Raw genomic sequence first — 26,836 nt, forward strand, 5'->3', positions numbered from 1 at the left:
CCGAGACAAGCCCTTGCCTATTGTCAGCAAGGAAGAGCTCTGCCAAACCTCACCATCAAGTCATGCAGGAGCACTAAGTGGCAGAATCATACCATTTTATTAGTCAAATCCAAATTTGAACTAGCACACTCAAGAGGCCACAGGCTCCCATCACACCCCAAGAGTGCCAATCACGGTGCTGATTTCCCAAAGCTCACACATTTCTGTGGGAATAAATGTCCATTTCCAGGTGCTCTGTAGAGGCACTCGCCTTGTCTTCATCTGCCTTCATGTGCTCCTACCATGATAGGGGCTGAAAATTCCCTGTTCTTCCCTGAGCCCAAGAGCTGACAGCCTTGAGACTGGAGGAGGGAGGGGCTGAAGGTTCTACAAACCTCCAAGAACCTCATGGCGAAGAACAAGGCCATCGTACATTTGTGGTTATCAGAGAGCTACAAGCAGTAAAAATTCCCCACCCTTGCATCAAAGCAATGAATCAATGTATCAATGAATTACCAGCTCATGCTGCCGTACACCTCAGAGCAGGCAAAGAGCTGCTGATGGGCTTTTTTGGCTGGAATGAAGTGTTTGAAAATATTCTGAAGACTTAGTTTCTCTTCCAAGCTTATACTGCTTCTGGAGCTGAGTTAATGACCAGTACCGGCTCGCCTCCAGCTGGTATTGGGTGATTTGGAAGGTCTCCAGTGGGCCAGACTCGCTCATCTAGCTGTACTGGTCCCATTTCCCTTCAGACATACCAGTATCTTCAGCATCCAGAAGGCTTGGCTGCTCGACGATTTCTGGTTCCACATTCCTCCCTTTCTTCAAAGAGTTCTGCCTCTTCCCAGATACAGACTGCTTCTTTTTGTTCTTAATCAAGATCTTCCCTAAGAGATCCTTAGGACTTGGCAGAGGAACTCCTGGCTTCAGCTGCAACAAATAAACTTCATACTGAATTTTCATCGCAAAGACAGAATTCAAATACTCATCTCTCCTGTTCCTGCCAGTACCGTTCCTCTGGCCATTTGCTGGTACATGGACACAGCTCTCACCCACTGTCTACTTGAATTTCTCCATCTGCCAGCATATCCCACTATATCCATGCCATTTTTTCTAAGACTTCACCTTCAGTTTCAGACCAGCATTTCGCACCTCTCAGCCCTCCCATGTTCTGCTGCCTGCACAGGTCATGCTGTTCCCAGCCACCCATCCTGCAGCACAGCTAAAAAAACATCTCCATGTCCTGAAGCCATCCACACACCCCTGGCTTTCACATTCCACCTACTCCCTCATTATCCCAGAGCCTCAGTCCCAGATCAGCACTCAGGCCACATTTAAACACTTTGCCTGCAGCAGATTTGAAAAAAAAAAGATCCCAGAGTAGGTGGCTCAAGACAAGGATGTGTGACTCAGCCCGTGCTTCTCGACCTACGCTCCCTGTACAGACAGCAACAGGCCTATTCATAACACACCCCCTCCTGTTTCTCCCTGTTGCCTGGACAAGGACAAGGGTCTGGACAGTGGGCAACTGCTGATTTGCTCCCTGCTTCCTTTTAGCTCTTCTTGTGATCTTGGTGCTTGAAAACAGATACTTGGGCTGGGTGTCTCAGCTCCCCGCTCCACCACTGATCCCAAGGAACTGCCTCACGCTTTGTGGAACACAGACACTTCCTGTTAGTTGTCAATCAGCATCTGCTCAGAAGGCGGCGGGAGCAGCAGTGTGCCTGCGGATCACCAAAGCTGTCACTGTGTCCACAAAAACACAGGCTTGCACAAGGAAGCTGCTGACGAGGGTGAAGCGGATGGGGAGCTTTACCGAGCTCTCTGAGCACCACGCGATGCACGACACCGACCTGCCCCTCTCTGCCTGGAAGGGACTATCCCCAGCCTGGTAGCAGGAATGGAGAAGCATTGCTAGGAAGAGCCTGAAGCACTGCTAAGCTCTTGTTCCTGTTTCTTTCCAAATCAAGAGCTGGCAGAGAGATCTGAAACGGTACTGTGTACAAAAATACACTGGCCCACCTTGGTACAACTGGTATGCCTTTGTCACCCAGAGCTCAGCTTCCAAAGTCACCCAAGTCACAGAGCATTAAATATGAGCAGAGTCAGGCAAGGGCTTAGGAGAACCTCTGTGACTGAGAGGTAATCCATCCATTTGCTATGTTGCTCACCACTATGAACAGTCTTCTTTGTCACTGTCCTTGTAACTGCTGTGCCATCTCCTAGCACCAGAGTGACTGTTTTTCCACCAAGACCTCTCCACGAGCCTCCTTCCCCAACTTCCGCTTACCGGGAATTTTTCCAGCGGCTCTGTCAGCAGCATATCTCCAAAAATGGTTCGGCAGTACTCGGCCATCTTCGCCTGCTGCTTGGGCCTAAGGAACAAAGAGATCAAGTAGGAGTGAACAGGAAAACACATGCCCAAATCCAGAGCTCGGCAAGTGCAACCATCTCAAGATTCCCGTACTCTATCTACCTCCTGCCGTTGCTCAGACAGCTGTGCAGATCTTGAAGTCCCATCTCGGACTTATTCCCATCTGTTCATAATCTCCTATCCTGAGCTAAAAGGCTGCACACCTGTGGTCACTCTCACTCTGCAGCCTGTTGCTCACACTTCAGCTCTGACCCACCTCCCATTGCTTCAGAAATCTCAACCGGTGTTTTGTTTCAGCTCCAGCACTCACTGAAAACCCAGTGGCCCTTTCTGCTCTGGACAACAGAGAACACGATTCTCCCAGTCAGTAGATACTCACGAGTCCACGTGGTTCTCAAAGGACAGGATGACAGGGTAGAGAGATGTTTTAAAGGCACTTTCTGCAATGGCCTCAATGGCATCCTAAAGGAGCGGCAACGGACAGAGAAAAGGTCAGCGCTCATTAATTAATAACAGAGCCATGTGGCTGACCTCCCACGGAACCCACCCCAAACTGGTCACTGTCGGGAGCTTCTCTCTCAAGGAACTAGCCTCCGCCCAGTCAGAAGGGAATAACTGCCTGATCTTTTTCATACCTGCCTGGATTTCCAGCTCCAGGGGATAAAACATGCAATTAAATTCAATAGCTTACATTAAAAATGATGCCAAAGAGGTAAGAATATGAGGTTCTATGTGATTCTGTAATTCTTACATAGTTCAGTGTATACATGAACGAATGTGAAAGCATTTGCCACAGAGGAAAGCCACTGCCATGAGCACTTTTAATTGGTAGAGAAAGGTGTGTGCAGCACCAGGTCAAACTGCTTGACCCCTATTTCTACCTGCCTGGGAACCTGTCCAGTTTTCTGTCATTTCACCTGCTTACAAAATCCTTCTGTCTAGCAACAGAGAAAACCAAAATGTTCAGTAGCCAGCAGTGCTGACATTTCAAATGCAAATACCATGGAAACGTTCTCAGCATTACTAATGTAAGAGAAAATAATCATGTTTTTCCCAAGCCCCTGTTAAACTGCCACAAACTTTCCCCTATTTTCTTTTCTGGTGCTGCTAACTGACATGGTAAACAAGTGTCATTGACAGTCCCCTGCGCCCCCCAAATCCTGGTCCAGCCATGACCTTAGCATGAAGGAGGCTGCCAAAGCTGCTCCTGCACGGACCACTTGCACTTCCTATCACAGAAACACACAAGGTTCAGAGGAGCTGAAAAAGCTACTAAAAGGCCACAGGCAATGGTAGAAAAGGGAGAGAGGTGTGGAGGGAAAGATCTACACATCATAGAAAACTAAAACCTGGGCACATGCTGTGTTAATAGGTTATAATTTCCTTGAGGTCCAGTCACGTGCTTCAGGAGAACTCTGCAATTAGAGCAGCTACAGCTGGCATTAGTTCTCCTGGCTGCAGTGAACCGCTGTGCAAAAGCAGCAGTGGTGCTACAGGATTTGGGAAATCACTGACACCGGATATGACAATACCTCTCATCTTAAGGACTGCTCCCCCTCCCCCCCGCTAAATATTTTAGTAATAGTGAAGCGTGGGAACTGGGAGGGAGATATGAAGAAGAATAAACAGCTTTAAATAGAATCTAAAGTGCCTCTGCCCGTTGGCAGCAGCTGTGTTAAAGAGTGCAGAAAAATGTAAGTGTGATGCATTGATTTGTAACCTGCAAGCTGTTTGTAACTTCTGCGCTTACGTGCCCTACATTTCCAAGGGAGAAACAGGCCTCGCACTGTGCTGCTGACGCCTGGGAGCTGAGTCCCCGGGCAGCTGTCTGCCCAGCGAGCCAGAGGGCGACTGCTCCACTGAACACATTCCACACACTCGTGTAATTACAAAGTAATTGAAACCTGCTCCTCCAAAGCTACACCGCGTGAGGCTGTGAGCCACGGAAACCTGCTGCAGGCCAGTTAGAACATAAACTCAGTTTAGCCACTTGTTTTCCAAAAGCCATCTTATTTCTTTCTCTGACCTGCATCCATCCATAAATCCACCATCCTTGTGCACCTTTCTGCCCATATATCCATCTGCTGCACAGCCCTGTGTACGCAGGCACATCTACTCTATCATCTCTCCATCAGCTCTACCTGACTGTCCACATTTCCCTCACTCAGTCATCTTCCTCCAGCTAACAACCTCCCTTCTCGACCTCCCACTCCAAAAACGTACACAAATGCCAACCTATTGCAGATTTGTTCATCTTTCATACCATCTACACATCCATTCCCTTGTCATCTCACCATCAATCTTTTCTGCTCAAACACCTTTGCCCTCTGCGCATCCATCTGACAGTTCCCTCAGCCAGGCTCCTCAAACAGAGACCAGTCTAAAACTGAGCAGGGGAAAGCAAGTTTGGAGAAAACTCCTTCTTTTCGTACCTTGAAGAGGATCTCAGTTGTCATGGTGAACCCGTGAGTGATGATGGGCTCCTCATCCGGGGGCCGGCCCTTCCAGCAGTCCAGCTCCACGCAGCGGCAGCCAGCCAGCAGCGTCTGCCGATACATCTCGGGAGAGGAGATACCGGAGAACTGACCAGCTGCGGAAGAGCAAACAGAGGGAGGCTCAACATCAGCTGTTCACACATGACAGGAGCGACAGAACTCTCTGCCACCCTTGAGCAGGTGAACGTGGCAGACTGACAAGACGTTTTTGGTTACAGGGTCACATTTCTTCTTCCTACACAGCATTTAAGTGCCAAGCTCCTCGGGGTGAGTGCAGCCCTCGGCCCTCCAAACTTCAGGGCAGATGCACCTGCCCAACTGTAGGTTCATTCACCCCCCGGGTGGTGGTACACACGTGTTGGAACTGCCCCTACCTGTTAAATATGTGTTGTGTGATGAATTGATGAAGTAGTGTGAGAGCGGCTGGGTCATGTCCTGGTACAGCATCAATTTGTCCAGTGCTATGACATTGTTCTCAGGGCCACAGAGAAACCAGACCATCCCCTCCGGAGACAACTGCCCTACATGGAAAACAAAGCTGTTAACGTAACAGTTCTGAAACAAAATGGTTCTGGCACCTCTTTGCTGGTGCACTGAAACACAGTAACTCGGGAGATCTGGGCCAATTGCTCCAGAAGGTGCGAGAACCTCTGCTATTTTCATGCTAGCTATAGCAAGACCTTGGGCTGAACAAGACTCACCCCTTTGGATGTTGATCCCGCTGGGCTCATACTTCTCTATCAGGCTCTGCACCTGCTCAGGTTTGGCTGGCGGGAAAAGGATGTCATTGAGGCGAGAGTCCCGCTGCTTCTTGTTGATAAACTTTGCCAAGTGCTCCTTGGTCATGTAGGGCTTTGCTTTTAAATGGCTGAGGTGAGAGAATGACAGAGGAACAGGGGTAAGGCCCGTGCATTACCCAGAACTGGATTTCAGACCACACTGAATTGCTTGCCCTGTGAAATCAAGCCCATTTAAGAAGTCACAGATTTATCTAGTTGTGAAAAAAAGGTCACTGGCTACGTGTGAGGATCTACGGTTCTCACACCGTACATGGCCTCGTTTGCCACAAGAAGATCCCACTGGCATGATCCAGTGCTGACCTGGCATCAGCCCTCTGGATGGGGACAGTAAAGAGTCCCTGCAGCACAGCGAGGTCTCATCCTTTTTATTCCTTTTTATTCAGGCAGCGAGTGAAAGTGTTAGGTGAACCGGCACTGCTTTGTGACCTGGCTTCCTGTTCTTCTAAGGCCTAAGACCAGATAAACCACATAGCGTAAAATCCCCTTGTCACTCTTTCTTGCCACAAGAGATCAAGTTCTCTGCTGCGGCTTGAAGGAAACTTACTGTGAGGTAAATATCTCATCAATCTCAGGCCGTGGACACAGATTCATGAGGAAAGTTTTATACACTGTCTCGGGGAAGTCCTCTGGGTTGATGGCATCATTCTGGGAATGCAACAAAGACATGACAGCATCACAAACCCACTACAGCTTTCACCTCTCCATCAACACCCACAGTTCAGCACTTCTTTGTGACAATGTAAGCGACTGGAACATCTGGTAAGGTGTTTAGGAAAGAGCAGAGGGAGTGGAGAGGCACCACGATGCCCTGTTTCAGGACAGACAATTATTTAAACTGCTCCTTGGTGCCTCTTGTGCGATGGTATAAAGCTAAAGCGCGATGCAGTGGCAGGAGCTGTCAGAGGCCTGCACTGTGCTCAGCGGGCTGGCACAAGTGCCAACATTAACCGTCACATCTGCTGCTTCAAAGAGCAGGGAGGGAAGCAGGTGGAAGGGAACCTGCTGCTTCTTGTGCCGCAGAGTGCAAGGGCTGGAGCCGCGAGCATTACTGCAATACAAACAGTGAGGACTGATCTTAGCGGCCGTATGGTTAAGGTATAGCAGCTAGTGGTAAGGAAAAGGTTTCACAGCAACTGAGAGACTCTGGGCTGACAGTTTTTTTCATAGCCAAGGCCATCACAGCCAGGGTAGGTAAAAAGATTATTCTCAAACTAGTGAGACCTTTGGCTACCTAGCAAAAACCTTACCTTGCCCTTTGGAAGATGACAAGCACTTAATGCTGCTTCCACCCTCTTCCTGTCTGCAGGAAACATCTGAAAAATACTGACCAGGCACAGAAAAAATAAATCACTGTAACGTAAGAGGAGTGAAACTGGAAAGCCTGGGCTTGGGTGGCTGCTCTTTGCTGTACTATGGAATAGTAACGCTGAGTCAAGTCTCCCCAGCTTTCAGACTATCCCAGTCAGCAGCCAGGAGGTCTGCTCTGTGGAGAGATTTAGAGGTCAGCTCTATTAACCTCCTGGCATCTCAGGTGCTCACAGCCAAAAACGGGGGACAAAAAGAGCCAAATGTGCTGACAGGTGGGAAAGCGGCCAGTGGGAGCTGCAGCAGCCGTATGCAAACTCGGTGCATATTGGCTCCCAAGTGCCCTTTGCAAGGCAAAAACTGCAGCACCCTTGTTCTGATTCAAAAGGGATTGAAATGTCTAAAGAGAAAGGCAGGTGCTCAGTGGAATTTTCAGAATTCAGACACAGAGTTTTGAAAGCCTTACATATACCTGGAGATACTGAATATTTTTAGAAACTTGGCTCTTAATCTGGGCCATTTAATAGTCTAATGTTTTACACAATAAAGCACTTCTACCACTCTGCAAGCAAGACAGACCAGGGCATTAAAGAGAGTTACAGCCTGTACCAGATGTTTTTTCTAGCTTATTTCGGAAGAACAAGCTGTTTTCTCTCTGTAGTAATACTACCTTGCTTGCATTTTCAAGATCAATTCAAAGTACGCTTCCCTAGTGTGAGTTATTCATTAAAGACCTATACATTTTTAAAAGCCCTTTGATGAATACACTGGTTTCTGACAGAATGAAATTCTGCTGGTTGGTGGTTCAGAAAACAAATAACAAAAGATGTTTATTGTTGAACAATGATCAACCATCCAGGAGCGCATTTAGCCAGCATAGACTTAATCTAGAATTGTTATGCAATATACCACGCAGTAGGCAGCATATTTATTACAGGTGATTAGCACTTGCCTCTTGAGATGCCATAAACACAGCATAAACGTAGAAGCAGCGCGGTTCAAACCTTCCCAGTGAACACCCACAAGTGCACTATCTGCAGGTCCTTATTCTTAAAACAAAAGATAATTTAGGCAGCGAAAAGGGAATTCAACACGGCAGTGCAGCCTTTTGTCATTCTACGAGCTGAATTGGGATGGAGGAGCCATAGGATCAGCCACGGAGGGGTTTTCCTAGGGAAGACACTGACTGACACAAAATCCATTCTAGATTCATGCCATGCAGTGCAGAGGAGAAGTAATAGGCTGGTTTATGCTTTGGCAAAGTAGCCTTGGCTTATTCAGGCAGCAGTCTTGGGGACAGCGAAGGGCAGATCTCCCCTGTTGTGCACACTGGCCCAGCGGTCTGGCCACAGAGCCTGCTTCCCTCTCATGCACATCCAGCGTGAACACCGAGGGCAGCGGAGGTACACCCGCGAGGAACGAGCAAAAGCAATGAACCCCTGCCTCAGGCTGGCCAAAGAGTCAAGCAAAAAGTTCTCCGAACACAGAACTCCATATATGAAAGGTAAAATAGGTCCTACACCCACCTTTCAATTCAGGTTTGAAAACAATCTGTGATCAGAATTTTAGCAAAGTTGCTTGGTTTTGTTGATCATTTCTTGCCAACAGCCAGGAAGTGAAATCCATGGCTGTTGAAGGCAATTTCTTGCTGTAGATGAAGGCCAGACTCAAATTATGTCCAGGCCCTTCCTTGGGAGGAACATAGGTGCAGCCTGAATCCTGAGAGAATGATCTCCGCCTCTTGGCGGCACAAGGAGCAGGCGGCTGGAGCCACTGGGCAGCCAAGCTCCTAGCAGCTGCTCTGCCTTTCCTCTGACTGAGCACACGACAAAACAAGCAGCCATACTCACTTCCTGACGGGGATCTTTCCCTCCGCATTAAGCTGCATCTTGAGCTTCACCAGGCTGTCAAAAAAAAAGATTATGAAAATGCACTTGTACACTCTGAGGTCCCGTTAAGTAAGGGGAAAGAAAAAACAGGCAACTGGGAAAACAATCTAACAGTTAACTGAAAATCAGGGCCCTACAGACCATCAGCTTAACCTCAGACAGAACCTGTTCCTGTTCCTTGGGAAGGAGAAACAGGTAAATTACAAGATCTTAGATACCAGAAAGATTCCTCTGAAACATGATACATACGTAAGATAACGATATCCCCTATTATTTAGCATTTCTCAGTGATCCCAGGCTGCTGCCAACCAAACAGTATTACTGAGCCAAGAAAAAGAGGCAGCACTTTGTAGGGGTGAGTGCTGTGGGACACACTTGAGGCTCAGAATTGCAGTTTAATAGCACAGGTGTGTTTGGCTGGCTCAAGCACTTCTGTGCCACTCAGTCATCGTGCAGCATATGGCCCAACGGCCAACCCCCTGCCCAGGAGCTGACCCAGGATTTGTTTCGGAGGCTGCCAAAGGACCAGGATGCCAAGATGCCTTTTCTTTCTAGTACAGACAGAAAGGGCAGGACATGAATGTTTCAGGGAAAAGAGTCTGTCAGAAATCACTTACATTTTCTCTAGGAAGGTGTACCGAGAAGCGTTGTATGTGAGGGGATTCCGAACGATGGCCATAATATCCTCAGCCCAGCTCTGGGAACAAACACACAAGGCAGAGGCAGCTGGGCATTATGGAACTGCGCAGAGTACACAGAACAACCTGTGTTCCCTGCCTTCCCCTCTTCTTTCCTGCTCCCCATTAGCACCCCAGTCCTTACTGTTCCCCAGTGCCTCCTCGCCCTCAGCACCCAATACCTTGCCAACATTCTCCTTGTAGGACACAAAGTTATGGAAAGTGAGGTCCACCATGTCAGGGCCAGACACAATAGTCAGAGTCTTAAGCAGGAAGGTGCTGTGAGGGTAATCCAAGTTAAAAACCTCCCGGAGCTTCTGGCACTGCAAAAGAAACAGAACAGACAGGGATGAAGGAACAATGAGGCAAACCACACCTAAAAAAGATAGCACCCAACCCAAACATTGACCCAAATTCACAGCAAGCTTTTCAAGAGCTGCAAAATTGTTTAATGTGATCTTCCTTTCCTTGGCTTTCCTTATTTGTCACTGTTGTTCTGGAGCCTACATGACCCGGAACTTCCATGGACAAAAGCCTGGTGACTAACGTCACTGCCCAAACATGCCATTTTGGTCTTTGGGCTGATCTTAAAGAAATTCCTTCTGAAACTTCAGCCTGAGCCTGCAGACAAGGAGGTGAGTATTCGGCCTGCTCACGCCAGAGCTGCATAACAAGCTTATTGCATTTGTCAAAACATATACCAAGAAAGTCTTTTAGATTAGTGTGATACCTTTTGCTGTAACCTCCCTCCACCACAAGAAAGACATAGCTCAGGACGCAGAACGTCTACCAGCTTTAGAGCTGCTGCCTGGAAGGATGGGCTCTCTCCCTCCAGTCACATTTTCTGCTAGTTGTCAGTTGCTAGAAGTGGTTTTTTCCATCGCAATTGCAGTATCCTACAGCGATGGCTCACCAGAGATTTGTTTTGTTAAGTGTAAGGCTCATCCGATTAGTCATACTTGGATTTCATCACCATATGAAAGTATTTATAGAATCCCATTAAATTATTTAGCATTTTCTGCATTCCTACATAAAGCTTCACTAAGCCAAGGTAACCTGTAGTTGTACTGACAGTTGCTACTTATAATGAAAGGATAATATTCCCACGTCCTGGAATAAAGCACAGCAATTCATTATCTAAAGCGCAGGATAAATCCATATCAAAGCACCCAGGGAGGCTGCGAGAGCACCTGCTCCTTCACAAACTAAGGGCAAAATTCCTCCTCCGGGATTGTTGGCAGAGCAGGTCAGACTCCCAGTGGAATCTCAGAGCCGGAATCGGAGCTCTCGCTGGATGCACAAACCTACAGTTAGACACACGGCCGAGTTACCGCGTTTCAACAAGTTAAAACACCAGTAACACCTTAACACAGTAGATATCACGTTAACTTCAGCAAAAGAAGTTTTGCCTAAATGACTCTATGTTTGCTATAAACTTAAAGAACGTACAAAGTCAGTCTCTGCAGTGCAGCTCGTGTTTGGTGACTTGTTAAGCTGCTGCTAACTGGAGAATGTCTGAATCTGTGCTAGCTGAAGCAAGCAAAGCCCCCGATCTTAGACTTCCATAGACCTCAATTTAGCCCAAACCAACCAAAACCCCCTATATGCAACCATCTGTTTGCATCCTGTTGTGAGTCACATGGAAACAAAGTCATTTCTGCCCTGGAATTTTCTCTTTATGTTTGGACCACAATAGCGGGAACCCCAAAGCAGCTCAGCCTCAGGCATTCTTACACATCTGCTTGGTGTCACATATAGAGCTGCGTATATATTTTAGAAGGTACTCTGCAGACTTTTTCTACTGCATTTTTCCAGATTTCTGGAGCATTTGCAGTTTTGACACATCTGTAGCAAACAGGCATCTGTAGGAAAACCATGATGGGCTGGATTATAGCTCAGGATCACCTGACTGCTGTCTTTCACTTCACAAAAGCAGCTCTCCACAGCAGTAACTCTGAATCCTGCATAATCCAAGAGCATTTGGAGGGAAAGAAGGGGGAAGCCAGTCAGCCACCCAGAAGATTTGCCTATTTTCTAATAGTTCAGGAATTTCCAAAATGCCTCATTTTTGCTTCATGAACAATCGTCCTTGACAGAAGTGAGAAGCACCCACATACCCACACCTCCTTTCCACACTCAGAGCATCTTCTTGATGGAGCTTAACTTTTCGTTGCAACTGTTAGGATTCGAACTTCAAATTTTAACTTCATCGTGCAAACCCACTGGCATTTGTTCAGCTTCCTTACCTCCAGTGTTGTAAATCAGACGAAGCTAAGACAATAGAGAACTTGTGGTTTATGCTGAACTCATTTCCTGTATTTGTTACAAACGGGCTCCTCCCAGCCCTTCCTTCTCTGCAAGCTGGTGTCGCTGGGCTCTCCAGCAGATGTTTCTGTTCAGGCCATGGCCCTAGCAAGCTGAAATCAGAGCATCTGCCAGATAAAGCTGCCACACGCTGTGCTCGGTAACGGCCTGATATCTGATCACCTTCTCAGGAGCTGGTCATGGTGAGCCGTAGCCCGTGCAGCTTGTCATATGCCATACCCTTGAGCAGCAGCAACTTCTGACGCCCCCTCACACCTCGGTGAAGCTGACAGCTTCATTTTATGAGAGGGAAACTGCAGCAGGGAGAGGAACGGATGATCTCATTAGGGATCTAAATTGGGTCATATTTTCCCAGCGACTGACTTCCTGCCAGGCCTTAAGCAAGTCGCTCGCTCGCTGTGTGCTGCCGACTTTACGTGGGGATTATCTCCCTCCCGGGATAAATGCAGCAATGTTGGCGTGACCCTGAATGAAGATGGCAAGAGAGGCCCAGTGACGGCATCCAAAAGCACTGAACGTGATGCCACATCTTGGCTCTTTCATAACCTGTGCTCCTTTAGCACCTTGTACTGCAGTTTTGCTACATCATTACTTAGTGTCACGTTGCAGGTGGCCGTAAAGGAAAAATAGGAATTGCTATGTGAAAAGCAGGACAACCACATTAGCCATGCAAATCAGAAGGGAAACATGCTTAGCAAATCCACTTAAAAAACCCCCAAACAGAAAGCAACCCACCGGCAGAGCGGCTGAAATGGATCCAGCTTGCATTTCACTTCCCACCCTCCTCATTTGCCCAAAACCCTCATCTGTACAAACCACATTCATAGTCCAGAGAAAAGCAAATTCTCATGCAAATATAAACAAAGAGCCAGGCCTGATGCAAGAGACAGAGACAGACTGTCCTCTCCCTACTTGAAACGGGACACGGCCCCATGACAGCCAGGATTTGCCACAGCTGCACGCACGGACTACACTCGCACAACTCTGGACCTCCATGAAACGTGCTTACTGATACAGAGCCTGGGGTATTAGATGACAGGAGTTGACAACAAGTCTTGTCTTTAGAGAAGAAAGGTCTTGCTTGGTTGCCAGAAGGGAAAGGCAGCAGCAAGGCCATTCAAATGGCTTTGGCTCTGCAGTAACACTTCTGTCCTCGTTAGCAGCACTGCTCCATCGCGGGATTCAGCACCAAGACCAGCCTGTCTCTGCCCAAGTATCTCAGCGAGATGAGGCAGAAAAAAATACACAGAGGAAGCACTCTCAGCTCTCCTCGCTGTCTGATCTAAAGGAACCAGAAAATGCAGCACCACACAGATTCACGTGTCACAGAATAACCCATAGCATTCTGGAACTGAGCAGGAATAGACTGCGAGGGAGAGCTGCAGACTGGGCATCCACAGTAACTGCTGTCCCTGTGGTCTAAGAGCTCGTGCTGTAGAAAGATGGAAGAGGCAGAAGGGCCCAGCATGGCAAAAGGCCAATATTGGGATGTTACTGTTTACTCGCTAGGCCCCTGCTCCACTATTTATAAATCCTTTGCAAACCACAGGCTTCTACCCGCTCTTCTCTTGCATGCACACCTATCAGTTTGTCTCCATGCAGTCTCTCGTGATCATTCTTTTGTTTGAACATCACCTTTGTTTAGTTCCATCCTGTGCCGGTGCACATTGCTGAATCCACCGTGAGGGCTGAGATGATGCTCGGTCCCCCGAGCTGCTGCCATCCCGCTGTGGCGGAGAGCGACTGACCACGCACAACGTGTTCAGAGCGCACAGCCCCGCTCTGAGCACACTGTGCATGCTCCCCGCATTGGCGGTGCCTCAACACGACTCGTCCTACTTCATCATCTCAACATACAACCTGGGGAATACCTTGATATATTCCTCTCCCTTGTGCATGTTCAGAGTCTGCATCTCTGGGTTCAGTAACAAAATGTGTGTGGAGGATGAAACTGTTTCACAATCATGACAGTCAGAAAATACAACTTCTGTTTTTATGAAAAACTATGCTTGTTTCCAAGCCAATGCCTGCTGACACGTCTAAACAAACCCGAGATGAAGCCAACAGCCCAGCAGTCTGGCCTAAAACATCATGTATTTTGGTCCTAATTATTTCATTTTCTAGGGTCTTGGTGCATCAGAATAAAACAAAATGGAGCAGCCATTATTGTTCCTCGTTACTGAAAGGAAAACACAGAATTACATTGTAAATAACATCTTGATCTGCTTCGGCATGCTGCTGAACTACATTCAATAGCTTTTTATCTTGTCTCATTTACATTGAGTTCCTGCTAATTCTTATCTTTATTACTCTTGAACGTGTGCCAAAGTTCATTCTGCCCTGTCTCTCCAAAAAGATTTCCATGGAGAAAAAACACTGCGGAACACTGAGTAGCTCTCAAAGAAAATAGAGCAAAGGGGGTGAGAAGAGAAAATCTGCACGTGCATAGGAGAGGTCACAGGAGGACTGGAGGGTTGTGTGCATTCTTATGTGTGAATAAGGCGCAGGGCAACAGCTCAGGAGGGAAGACGAGAGTCTCCGCTCAGCTCCAGGAATCGTTTCCTTCTGGGGCAAACTGCAGGGGCCCTTCTCGTTTGGAGGTGGCTCCTATGGTTGACAGCCGTTGGTGACATGTCCCTTTTTCAGTGCCACATGCGCTGGGCACTTGCCTATCTACTGCCTAACACCGACAGCGCAGGAAGGGGGTTCCACCCATCCCTGCCTCCCCGCTGGCGGGCAGAGCTGTGCCCTGCGCTGGCAGGCAGAGCTGTGCCCTGCGCTGGCAGGGCAGCGCCTGCGACGGCAGGGCTCTTCACACGCGGCTTTCTGCGTGGGCGCTTTGGTGTTATTCTTCTTGTAAAGAAAAACCCCAAACCGCTTGCCTAGCAGCGGTAAGAAAATGTTAACTGAAAGTGGGCAACTCCCAGCATCCACAGTACAACCACCCGTTAGCAGGAGACTCGTTTCACCTCCATCGGTCGGAAAAACTCCGGGCACGTTCCGCCCTCATGCAGCATAAGCCACAGCCCAAAAGTGCACAGCACCTTGCAGAGGGAAGCAGTACTTGCAGAAGCCCCCCAAAAAGCACCTTTGGCCTTGGAAACTCCTTCAGTCATATTCAGCGTGAAAACCAGCTCTGCCTGACAGAGGCTGTGGATTGACCACGGGGTCACTCACAAAGAAGGGGAGACAAGAGCAAAAGGATGCTTGATTTGTTACTGGTCCTCTCCAAAGCTGCTTCACAGCTGAGATCTTGTTCCCCTTGTGTTAAATATCATCCATTAGCCCCTTCTCCACTTTTAGCCAATGAAACAAGTACCTCTTTGTATTAATGTCAGCAGTTGTACCCCACAGCCCTTCCAAGGCATTATTTTGTGAGAGAGGAGACTGCCCTTTTCATTCTTCCACCCCTCACCTCTAACAGATCTGTTTGCTTTGTCACACCAGTTTTGCACATTTATACCCTTCTGTAAGGCTGCACCAGCCATAGCTGCCCTACATGGAGGGCGTGGTGATTCACGTTAAGAAATTCTCACTGCTTTCTGCATTCCTTTGAGCAAATTCTGTTCCCAGGAGAGCCAACTGACTGCACGAGCGAGGCCTGTGAGCCCTGCAGAAGCCTCATGGACAGTTCCGCCATGTGTGCATAAGAAATTTCCAGCACTGGTCAGTGCATCTCGCACCATTTCAGTTCAACGGCCGTTTCAGTGCCCACAAGACCTCCCATCAGCCCATAAGAGAAAGGTGGATAAGTAGCGAGCCTAGTGCATTTTACTACATGTTGTCATAGAAATGCCAGGAAAAAATCCCTGAAATAAAAGGACTTATTTAAAATGTGTGTCTGTGAAACACAGAATTCAGAAAGCACTTGGGATTTTCACAGCAGGGGTTGTCATTGAGTGCATCACTTCTGCCTGTTGAGAACTTAGTAAATCACTTGGTGCTTGACCTTTGTTTCTTCACGTGTAAAGAGTGAGCTGTAGCCCATTCCCAGGGCTGTAAGATACTGTCTCCGGCCTATTCCAATGGCCGGAACACAACAGCTACAAGGGGTCAGGCCACAGATCCATCCAGATGCCTGGGGAAGGTATAAGAATAGGGCAAATGCAATGATACTTCCCTGACATATTTCTGCAGTTTCCAGCAATTTGTGATTCAGCAGCTTCCTAAACCAGAGGCATCCTCTTGCATTTGACAACCCTCAAAGGGCATTTCCTTCTTGTCCTGATTTGTTAAACTCCCCCAGGTTTCCATGACTTGTGCGGGAAGGCAGCCCACGGCACAGCAACACAGAAACCAGCAGCACCTCCTTCTGCTTGTGCTGAACCTGCCTTTGGAAAATTCCACTTGATGTGCAGCTAGCACGCGGGGGAACCACTGAGTAACTCCTCCTCTCACCTTCCCATTCAACTCCTGATTTTACAGCACTCCACAGCACTCCTCATCCCCCCATCTTCATTTTTGCCAGCCCACAGCCCCCACCTACTCAGACACCCTTCCTACAGCAGCTGTTTAATTCTTTTATTAATGTCACTGCTCTTCTCTGCCTTTTCCAGTTCTTCATTGTCTCACCTGAGAGAAGGACACTAGAAATGCAGAGAAACATGGGTACATTCAGGCTCTACACAGCAGCATGATTTCCTAATTCTTTCCTTACTATTCCTAATACACAGCTTACTTTTTTGAGCAAATACTACTGAACACTGGGTTGATATTTTTTGATTTAACATATCCTCATGATCTTGTTTCTGACCAGCAAGAGTCCACTCAGAGCCTGTTATTACAGAAGGTTGGGATTGTTGTGGGGTTTCTCCCCTGTGTGCACCACCTGATTTTTATCTGTACAAAATTTTACACTTAATAGATCAAGTTAATCAGCAATTCAAGGTCTTCCTAGAAATCAGCCCTCATTTTATTACCCCAAATAACCCAGTCCCATTAGCAAACGTGGTCTTCTCCCTGCACATCTCTTTTGCAGATCACGTACAAACATGCGGAGCGTCACGGGCCCAAGCACTGATCATGCCGGGAGTCTGTTGGTTCTCTCTTCTCTCAAGAGACCTTTGTCTTATTCTCCAGCAGTAATTTTCCCATGCAAAGATCTCTCTTATTCAGTTCTTTAAGAGCTTTTGATGAGAACCACATAGGCCACGTTCCAATTTTGTTGATAAGATTCAGAGCTAGCTATGGAACACAGCCACTGCTGCCCCTCCTCTTCTGATTTCTACTGTCCTGGTATTGCTCAGAAATTTCCTCATTCTTTTCACACACTTCTTTGTGCTTTTATTAAAAAAAAAAATTAAAAGAGTCCATTTTATTTTTTTCTGAATATGGAATGCGGTCATCCCAAATCTGGGCTGTGAGTTACTATTAAAAAACCTGGAGTCGGGCTTGTTTCCAGGGCAGTTCCTTGTTTGCGAGTAGGGGCTCATCACCGAGAGATGCTGCTTCAGTAGAAATTCCTGCTGTCTAGAGGCAGCTCTGACACCGCGCTTGTGCCAGCACGTTTCTCCTGGCAGTCTGCAGTGTCTGCCTTCACTAATTGCTAAAATCTGGAACGTTCTCCTCCAGCCTGGCTGCCGCCACCAGAAGGATATCCACTCATGGCCTCAGTACTTTCACCATGTATCCAACCTATACCACACCTCTAACCTTGGCCTTTTCCTTACTACATTCTGTCTGGAGTGTAGCACCTACCTCTACCAGCTCTCAAAGGAAAAACAAAGCCAAACAAAACACACAAAAATCACACAGCCTTTTTTCCCCCATACATTATTCCCACAAAACAAGTTGCAGACAGTTTTAGGCTTGTTGAAAACTCATATTTCATTCTAGTGAATTTCCAAGAAAAAAGTTTCTCAGGAAGAATGTTGATTTTTAAGAGCTGTGTAAGGTGGGTACAGTTCTTGAGCTCTTCTGTGCTTTTAGTACCCATCTCTTCATGGTCTTTTGAGAACCATCAGTCTTGGGAGCTCTGAGGAGCCGTTTTCGGAGCAGTATCAAGCAAACAGCTGTACTACTTACACAAAGAGGCTGCTCGAGTCTCTCAGTATATCTTGCAAAATCTTGCTCTTCTGCGTGTGACTGAGAATCACCTACATTACCACGTGGAGCCATTATCTTTACTCCTCTGTTTCATTCGCACATTCTAGCTTTACTTCAATTTTCTCCTTGCCTTCTCCATACATGGAAAAGTTAAAACCAAACAAAAAACAGACCTAGAAAAAAGTCCTAACAAGGGCAACTTTGCCACAGGAAGGTTAAATTATATCTGAAACCAAGAACAAAGCCATAAGCACTGCTTCCCTTGGGCTGCCACCCTGCAAACAGGCAAATTATTCTTTTCTTTTTTTTTTTTTTTTTGGGGGGGGGGGGGGCAGCATAGGGGGCTGGGGGAGACAGGGACACGGGACAACAAAACAAACACTAGTTTTCTAAAACTAGTTTTCCCTTCAAAAGGAAAAGAATCCCACCACACACTGTGTTGGAATCTCACTGTAACTACATGTTTGTGGCTGCCTTGACCCAGCCTGCGCGTCTTTGCGCAGGAGCGCGGCTCCGGTGACTCCCCACAGAAGCATCACGAGTCTCCTCCGGTGCAGCCCCGTGTCCGTGAAGGCCAGGCTGAGACCAAACACACACCACACCCACTGTGCACACTGGAAAATGGCTCTTTCGGCACTTGGAAGGGGAATTGTTGTTTTTCAATCATTCTGGCGTATTCTTTCCCACAAGCTCACACACCATAGTCTGGAAATGCCTCTGTTTCGGGTGCACAGAGGGAGTTCAGGGACAAGAGTAAAGACGGCTTCTCTTTATTTATGTGGTTGTGATGTAAGGTCCTCTCCACCTTTTGTAACACAAAGCCAGGCCACACTTCCTCAGGCGCTGAAGCCCCAGGCAGCCTTGCCTTTCCCAGATGAACAACTGGCAGCAATGAAGCTATGCACTCACCTTGGGGATTTTGGCAAATCGCCCTACTCGGGTATCCCTGATGCTGGTTATATCCAATATTTCCATTTCCTACAAAAGAATAAGGACAAGGAAGATTAGGAACGACAAAGGAGAAAGGAAAGAAATCCTCAGGCAGCACCCTTCCCTGGGGAAGAGCCCTCCCGGCAGGAACAACCCAGGCAGGGGAACATCAGCTGCTGACCAGCCCAGCTGGCCACACGGCCAGTGCAGCAGGGGCCAGCAGCCCCGTCCTCTTCAGGGTGAGGCCAGAGGCTTGGTGTGGACTACCATGAGCAGGAGCATATGACATGCATACAGTTCTGCAGGGGGAAACTCTACCCCAGTTTCAGTCTGTGTGCTAATACACCCCCGAGGCTCCTGTCACAAATGTTCTCAGCCCTTTTTTCCTCTGTGCATTCAGCACGGAGCAGCTGAGCTGGGAGGGAGGCAGGACCGCTTCTCCCCAGGTCACTCCCAGCAGACCTTCACCTAATCTGGTGTGAAACTATTCCCACAGAGGACATTCCACAGCCTTCCCCAGGCAGCCCACTCCATGTCCTCACTACTGGCTAGTTGTCAGGTTTATTTTGTTTGTTCTTTTAATATCCAACCTGAATTTCCTTCCTCTGTTACTAATTTGTCTGCTCACCATGGATCTGGAGAAGAAATTATATTTGTTGCAGCAGATAATATTATTTTCCAAGATCACAATAAGGAACAATGTGGATACCATGCCTTCTGGCTGTATCCCCATTTTATTCTCAAGTGGGGTAGAAATTTTACTCCTAAACCCACTCCTTTCTGAATTCCTAGTGCAAAAGTGGTGCAGTTTTAATTCCGTGCTGTCCATGACAAGCTGATCTGGAATCAGCCAAAGATTAATTAGCCACACAAATTCCACAGACCATTGACCATACCACACCATGCTGTCTCAGCCCATCTCGTGCCAGCCTGCACAGGACCTTCACAAGCGCAGCCCAGCTCTGTCTGCCAGCCAGCACTTGCCCACCACCCTTGCTCCTTCGCACTGTCTGCAAATTTCTTCAGAGAATAGGAAAGATGCCAGACAATGACTCCCCCAAGGATATAAAACATGCTGCTGCTCCACTGCAGCTCTCAAATTTGTTTACAGTTTATTTTAGGTGCCAATCAGTGGCATCTTCCAGCTACATGAGAGCCCCTCCAGTCCAGATTTCCTCATGTCAGCTAATGCTTCCTTACCCTGGCCCCTTTTCCCAGGAAATTAAGTCGCTCAGACCACAAACCCAATTAAATATCTCACTTTGGATGGGGGACAACAGCTCCCCTTGCCTTGTTTTTCTGCATCTCCTCCAGCGCCACAACCTCTTCCTACTGTCTGCTAGAAACCTTACAGCAAAACTCTACCATCAGGAGTAGACCATGAAAGGGGAATGAGAGTGATTGAGACAGCTGAAAGGAGAGCACACCTTCTAGAGGGATGTGACAGTCCCCAGCCTTGCGACACTCCTCCCAGAGGGTACAGCCCTGCGGCAGCCCCTGCCCCAGCGGGCACTGGGGCACAGGCTGCTGGGAAGGCAGAGCTCACCAAGACATGACAGGTCTCTGGGCCGGGGGCTGTGCAGGACTGTCTGTCTCATTATCTAACATGCCTCTTCAGCATGTAGGTCACACGGAGGAAGTAGAGCCGAACCACAGCCCTGCTCTGGAAAGCAGAAGTAAGCCTTCCACCTCCAGCCAGCCAGAGCTCTCCACCCCTTGTTGCTACTTGTTGGCAAGGAACTGCATTCTCTTTCCTGTGTTGCCTCTCTCCTCCAGCAGCCAGCATCCCATGGTTTATCTCCAGCACTGTGCACACACCATCGTGGCCTGAGAGGAGCACAACTCCCTCCCTAGACTGGGTGTAGTCTCTGCATCACTACAGTCACTACATTTTTTTTTAATTAAAATCTCTAAAACCCCAATAAATCACAGAATCCCAGAATGTCAGGGATTGGAAGAGACCTGGAAAGCTCATCCAGTGCAATCCCCCCATGGAGCAGGAACACCCAGATGAGGTTACACAGGAAGGTGTCCAGGCGGGTTGGAATGTCTGCACAGAAGGAGACTCCACAACCTCCCTGGGCAGCCTGGGCCAGGCTCTGCCACCCTCACTGGGAAGAAGTTTCTTCTCATATTTAAGTGGAACTTCCTGTGTTCCAGTTTGCACCCACTGGCCCTTGTCCTACCATTCGTTGTCACTGAGAAGAGTCAGTTAATTGCAACGCAGGCTGCACATGAGGTACATGTTCACTGAAGCTGCACACATCTAGCCATTTTTCTTCCAACTGCACCATTGCACTGGCTGGGATAATCTTTTAGCATGCTGGGTAACAGGGCTTATCAACACTACTGTTCTCCGTGAAGTACTTTGAAGTACATCTAATGAACTTCCCAGTATAAGATGCCAGCACAACGAGCACAAAAAGGCCACACTCATCTCCTTGGCATGTTCACAGCTTAATTTCCTGCTCTTTTCTGGAACTCTGAAGACAGACAAATCTGCTCTTGAATAAGCATGAGACTCCCAGGTTTTTCAGGAGGGCTTCCTGTTAAGTTTGCTCCTGAATGCAGAACTCGAGTACTTATGGTGTTTTATCTCACACAAACCTGAACTAGCTATTTGGAGACCAAGCTCTCAAGTCTTAGCACTTACCTTATTCTGATAGGTCCAGTATAAGTAAAAGCCCTTTGGATCCACCCGAAGAATCACAGGAGAAGCACTTGCTGTTTCCTGACCAAAAGAAAAAAAGATAAAGAGAAGGTTAGCACCTTCTGTCCCATGATGGGTTCGATGGGTTCTCCGAGTCACATAAGGTTCCCAGTTCAAATACAGACCCAGTCAGGTGATTCATCACGTGATTTACAGAAATGAACGAGATTATTTTAGTACATCTCCAGAAGAGCAGTGTGAGGCTACGGAAACTGATCTCTGCTGAAGCCTGAGTCTCAGCTAAACTATACATTTAGCTCAAACAACTCTCGGAGTTTTCCATACAACAAATTAAGGAGAAAAAAAGTGCCTGTCAGTGAGATTAATAGTTCTGTTTGAACTGCCTTCCCTCCGAGGCACCTACTTCATTCTACAAGCTTCAGAAGTAGCCCAGTCCAAGCAGAGACAGCATTCATCCCTGGCATCTACCACCTAGGTGCTCATGGTGTTATCTGGGCTCTCTTTACAGAGAACAGACCTAGTCAGGAAGAGTTCAAGGAGGGGTCGACCTACTACAGCAGATGAGTGCTTAGGTAGCAATTCTTAAACTCCATGGACTAGCTCTACACAGGCTACAAAAAGCAGCAGCTATTTAAACACCCACACTACAGGCACAAAATCAGATTAAATTATTGAGGGCTGATCCTGAATCTCATACAAGAGGGAGGCCCTTCAGATCAGAACTGAGGCACATACTGCAAAGGAGTCAGGGGCTGCTCTGAGGCTGTGTGCTTAGCCTCCGAATAACTACACTGCTGCTGCATGTTCAGTTAAAGGCAACTTCACAGACATTTTCAAGACAACATCCTTTCCCATCTCACAGGCAAGCCTGTGCTAAGAGATGAATTAGCGTGAGCTCCTTGGAGACCGAGATGAAGGACACTTGGTGCCTCTGCTTCAGTCCCAGCCCATTTATTCATTCAGTCTAGATGACTCCTCACCGCATTTGACCTCTGGTGCCACAGAAGATAGGATCAAAAGGCCTGTCAGCCATTTCTAGGAAGGCTTCAAATTCAGTTCAGGAAGCTGAAATACCCAGCCACTCAGATGAAACCAGTAATGAAATTTGGAAGTCGTATTTGTCACTTGGTCTTGGGTTCTTCAGTTTGTTACTGAACTCGCACTTCAGTCCAGAGCACATCTGTATTCCCAGGCACCTCCATTTCCACATTCAGTATTCTTCATTAGAATAAACTGCCCATGCCACAGTGTTGTACGTTTTCCTTTTGCTCCCCCTTGTATTTCTCACGCTATACTAGGGACAGTGCTGATCTGCAGAGCATCATGTCCATATTCCTGGAGCTCTTGATTAGCTCCATGAACGCAGGGCCACAAGGCACAAACTGCAGAACAGGCACTGTAGTACTACTACTGAGTACAGTGCCGCATTTCTAGATTAACCTTATCTCCTATGAAGCAGCCTTCTTGCAAGCAAGCTGAGGCTGCAATAAGGACTCCTGGTCGGGGATGCGGACAGCTGCGGGGTGCAGGCAAACCCTCCTGCAGGGTGGCTCCTGGCATCAAAGGAAATGGTCAGTTCTGCAGAAGATGGTCTGGCAGCCAAACTGGCAGCTGCTCACACTGTGGAGTTCAACTCTAGGGAAGAAAGCAAGCCTTGTCTGGTAAAATCCTGTAATCCATGATCTTCAATAGACAGAAGCATTTTTGCTTCCACTTCGAGGGCTAAGAGCCAGCACAGAGCCAAATCCACACGCATCTGCTCCGCTTAAGAGATCAGCTACTCCATTGTGCCCTACCTGGGGTTTTGAAAGAGTTTCTAAGTTGGTTCATGAAATAAACTGCCACCCATGTGGTAGGACTTAACCTCTCTAGTCTGTCTGGCAGCCCCAGCTTGCTGACTGCTAAACAAAGTGCAGCAGAGCTGCTCCTTACCTCAGGATGAGGCAGCTCACTCAGTGAGGCTGGTCAGAACAGTCCTGCCTGGCAGAGGTCCTGCTGCACACCCCCCTAGAGAACACGTTACAAACACTGGACAAGGTAAAGATACTATAGAACAAGTGTGGGTTTGCTTTTCTCAAGAAACTATCTGGTACAGTGAAAGCTCCAGTCCAGTCCCAAACTGTACAGAGTGACGTAAGGAGCCAATCTGACCCACCTTCATTCCTTCACCACCAATATTGGGGAAGGAGTTCAGACTGTTACCAACAGCACAGCAAGGTCAATTCAAAGACTGTGACAAAAAAATGCAGGCCCTTCACCGCTGAAGAGCAGCAATCCTGCAGCCTGGAGCTCTTGCCAGCACCTTTTGCAGCCTGCTCTAACTGTGGAGTGGGAAAGCATGAGGAGGTGCAGCATCACGACCTCAACAGCCCACTTGTGGAGAAGGCATTCTTTACTGTTGGAGGTCAAGTCTGTAAACTACTTAGTAATTAGAACCAACCTTTCAGGAACATCTATAAACCCTAGGGAAAAATCCACACAGGACTTGAGTTCCCTAACTCATATGGTTACAGCAGCCCAACTTGACTCGGGTTTCAAGGGAGCCTAACTATGCCAGGAATTCCCTGGGAAGTACTTAACAGCTTCAGGTTTTTGGGAAAATGGTCCCCAAGGACTGACCATAGAAAGTCAGCAGCAATTTTAAACAAGTTTGGCTCCTGTTATTCTCCAAATCCCTGTTCAGTTTCAAAGAAGCCACCAGGCAGTGGTCCCACTGGAAAGGAAGAGAAGGCTCTGCTTTCCACCATACCCTGGTGTCATCCTCTGTTTATGTACAGCGAGTTGAATAACTACCAGTGATGTTCCAACTGTATTCCTCAGCATCCATCCTTTCTGCCAGCTGTACGTTACACTGCTTTCTCACTTCTCCGTGCTGCTGCTCTACCCCTGGCTTACACCACGCACAAGTGATCTGCCTCCCCCACACACACTGCCTTGGGACTTAAAACTCTGTTCCAGCTTTACACCCACTGCAGTAAGCACTAAGCCCTCGAGCACTGCTGCTGGAGGCTCCTTCTCATGCATCTCATTTGCAACATCGCATCAAATGCTTCTCCCAGATCTTGGTGAATAATCACAACCTGGCCTGCCCCCTGTCTTATCAACATCCATGCTCAACAGCAGACAATTCCTACTCCAGGCCAAATGGATGGGCAGCTGCTGTCCTCTTGCTCAGGTATGTAGGTATTAGAGGAAACACTCTTTGGCCTCTTAGAAAGTGAGGGGACTTTTACATTCACATTAACTCTCTTCCGCTGTTCCACACTTTCTTCCCGTCACAACAAAATACAAACAAACTGCAAACCAAGCATTTTTAAAGATACAAGAGGACACAGTGGAGGGAGAAAAAGGTTTTTGCAGCACCCTCTAAGGCTCTGACACTGCTAAAGCACAGGCTGATCACTGCTTAGCCGCTACACACTTGGTAGCTCACAGACCCACAAGGCAGGCAGGCACGGGAGGACATGGCTCCCCCTCTGATCCCCTCCAGCAACGGGGCCAGAAGAGGAAGAAACTTGGAGCCTGATTTCCCCTCTCTCCGCAAAGCACAGACTCTGCTCAGCTCTGAAGTCCTGCCCCTCATGCTCCTCCAGACAGGTCCAAATGCAGTAGATGCCTCTTACCCCAAGGAGACCCCCAGCAGCAACTACCTTCCTGAGAGCTGGTTCACACACAGGCAGGACGCTAAGGTCCCACACCAGAGAAGCCTCGCACACAGACCCAGTGGCACACTCCACTTCCTTCTAGCTGCCACAATAACCAGAGGTGCAGAAGCCACATCACCAGCCCCTAACACATGTCCTTTGTTTTTAGCTCTCAGGTCTCCTGTTCTTCTCAGTTCACTCCCTTATTCAGACATCGCTGCTCTCAAGTACAGCACACAGTGTCCCATCCCCCACACATCCAGGCTCCCCCAAAACTCAACACTGCATCTGACCTCCAGCGCACAGAACCCAGCGAAGGAAAAACACAGGTACTCACATCATCCCATTTGATGAAGCGCTCGCCCGTGGAGAGATACTCCTTTACCTTCGGGGGCTGCAGGACAGGGGTAAGCATTGACATTTTGTCCCACAGATGTGCTCCTCAGCTCCCAGAGGCAACAGCAGCTGCAGAGTTCGCTCCTCCTTGGCCCCCTCTCCTCTATCTCTGTCTCTCACATGGCAGGGCTCTCTGCCATTGCCACCCTTGGCATCAGACAGCCTCTTATATCACAGCCAAATTTAGGAGGGGCAGGCAGGCGAGGACCAATGAATCTGCATTGTAAATCAGCAGCTCCCCAAGCAAGCAGGAGAAGCTCAGCACAAGGTCACCTAGAGGAAAGTCTGCGATGGCTGAGATGCTGTCTCTCCAGAAGGGACCTGGTCCTTAGAGCTGTACTTGTGAAGCGCACGGTTCATAGAACTTCCGCAACTGAACTTCCTTAAATGTTCTTTGACGAAGTGCAGGCATTGCCAGCCGACACTCAAACTATTTCAGCAGATGTGGTTACGGAACAGCTCAGGCTTTGGCTACAAGCAGACTGCCCCCTTCATGCAATGGGCCAAATATCACGTAAAATAAACTAACTCCTTGCTCTTTACAGACTCCATTTCTGAGGCCACATGCTGCACTGTCCAGCCTTTAACTTTTTTCCTTTCTCTTCTGGGTTCCACTGAATGTTAATCTGAAAAGTGAGACAGACCAGCAGAACAGATGTAAATTCCACAGACAGATGAAACAAAACATTCACAGGAGTCCCTAGGAACAGCAATATTCTCCAGATTCACTTGGGTCTAACTGCAGATGCTCTGGGAACACAGAATGGGACAGATGTGTAAGGCGGGGATTATAATGATGAAGCTGCAGGGAAGTGACAGAAAGCAGAACAGAAAGTTAATGGCAAACAGGGCAAAAATGAGTCCCTGCTCCTGACCCTGGAACAAAGGAATTGCATGTGAACAGCAGAGGAGAAAAGGAGCTGCTGGTGGCAGAGAGGCACTGGCTAACCAGGAGACTGGCTTGTGAGAAGGACTGACATGGGCAAGGTTAATTTTAGTCAAAAAGGCAGAGCCCCACAACAAATTAGAAGTGGAGGTAACTGCTCAAGAGGGACAAGGTACTATCAGAAGTAGCAGAGATTTTCTAAGAAGGGTGGACAAAAACTCCCGCTGTGCAAAGGGAGACAGCTGCATGGGTTTGGTGTTTCTGTCCCACCTCTGACTTACCCAGTTTGATGAGAAGTCCAGCACTTCAAATCCTACTGGACAACCAGGGGAAGGCTGACTGAAGATATCCAAAGGGCATTCTCAAATGGTAGTGGCATGAGGGAGGAGAGATTAAGTGGATCTGAAGCAAGTGCTCTAG

At 48.0% G+C, this 26,836-nt stretch overlaps 1 protein-coding gene across 1 annotated transcript in view; it reads right to left on the reverse strand.

The window, feature by feature from the left end:
• PLCB2 (phospholipase C beta 2) overlaps positions 1-26,836 on the reverse strand; it is an 87,970-nt gene extending 61,134 nt beyond the window's left edge. The window contains exons 1-15 of the mRNA XM_082057473.1: positions 26,698-26,836; positions 25,472-26,156; positions 21,473-21,550; positions 18,799-18,867; positions 9,702-9,842; positions 9,460-9,539; positions 8,804-8,857; positions 6,896-6,971; positions 6,193-6,293; positions 5,550-5,716; positions 5,223-5,369; positions 4,786-4,943; positions 2,733-2,815; positions 2,270-2,354; positions 738-909 (exon numbers count right to left, since the gene is read on the reverse strand). Coding sequence (XP_081913599.1) covers positions 738-909; positions 2,270-2,354; positions 2,733-2,815; positions 4,786-4,943; positions 5,223-5,369; positions 5,550-5,716; positions 6,193-6,293; positions 6,896-6,971; positions 8,804-8,857; positions 9,460-9,539; positions 9,702-9,842; positions 18,799-18,867; positions 21,473-21,550; positions 25,472-25,555 — 1,495 coding nt within the window. The 5' untranslated portion in view covers positions 25,556-26,156; positions 26,698-26,836. The remainder of the gene's footprint in view (positions 1-737; positions 910-2,269; positions 2,355-2,732; positions 2,816-4,785; positions 4,944-5,222; positions 5,370-5,549; positions 5,717-6,192; positions 6,294-6,895; positions 6,972-8,803; positions 8,858-9,459; positions 9,540-9,701; positions 9,843-18,798; positions 18,868-21,472; positions 21,551-25,471; positions 26,157-26,697) is intronic.

This window comes from Streptopelia decaocto (assembly GCF_964273445.1).
Source record: "Streptopelia decaocto genome assembly, chromosome: 7".
Lineage (NCBI taxonomy): Eukaryota > Metazoa > Chordata > Aves > Columbiformes > Columbidae > Streptopelia > Streptopelia decaocto.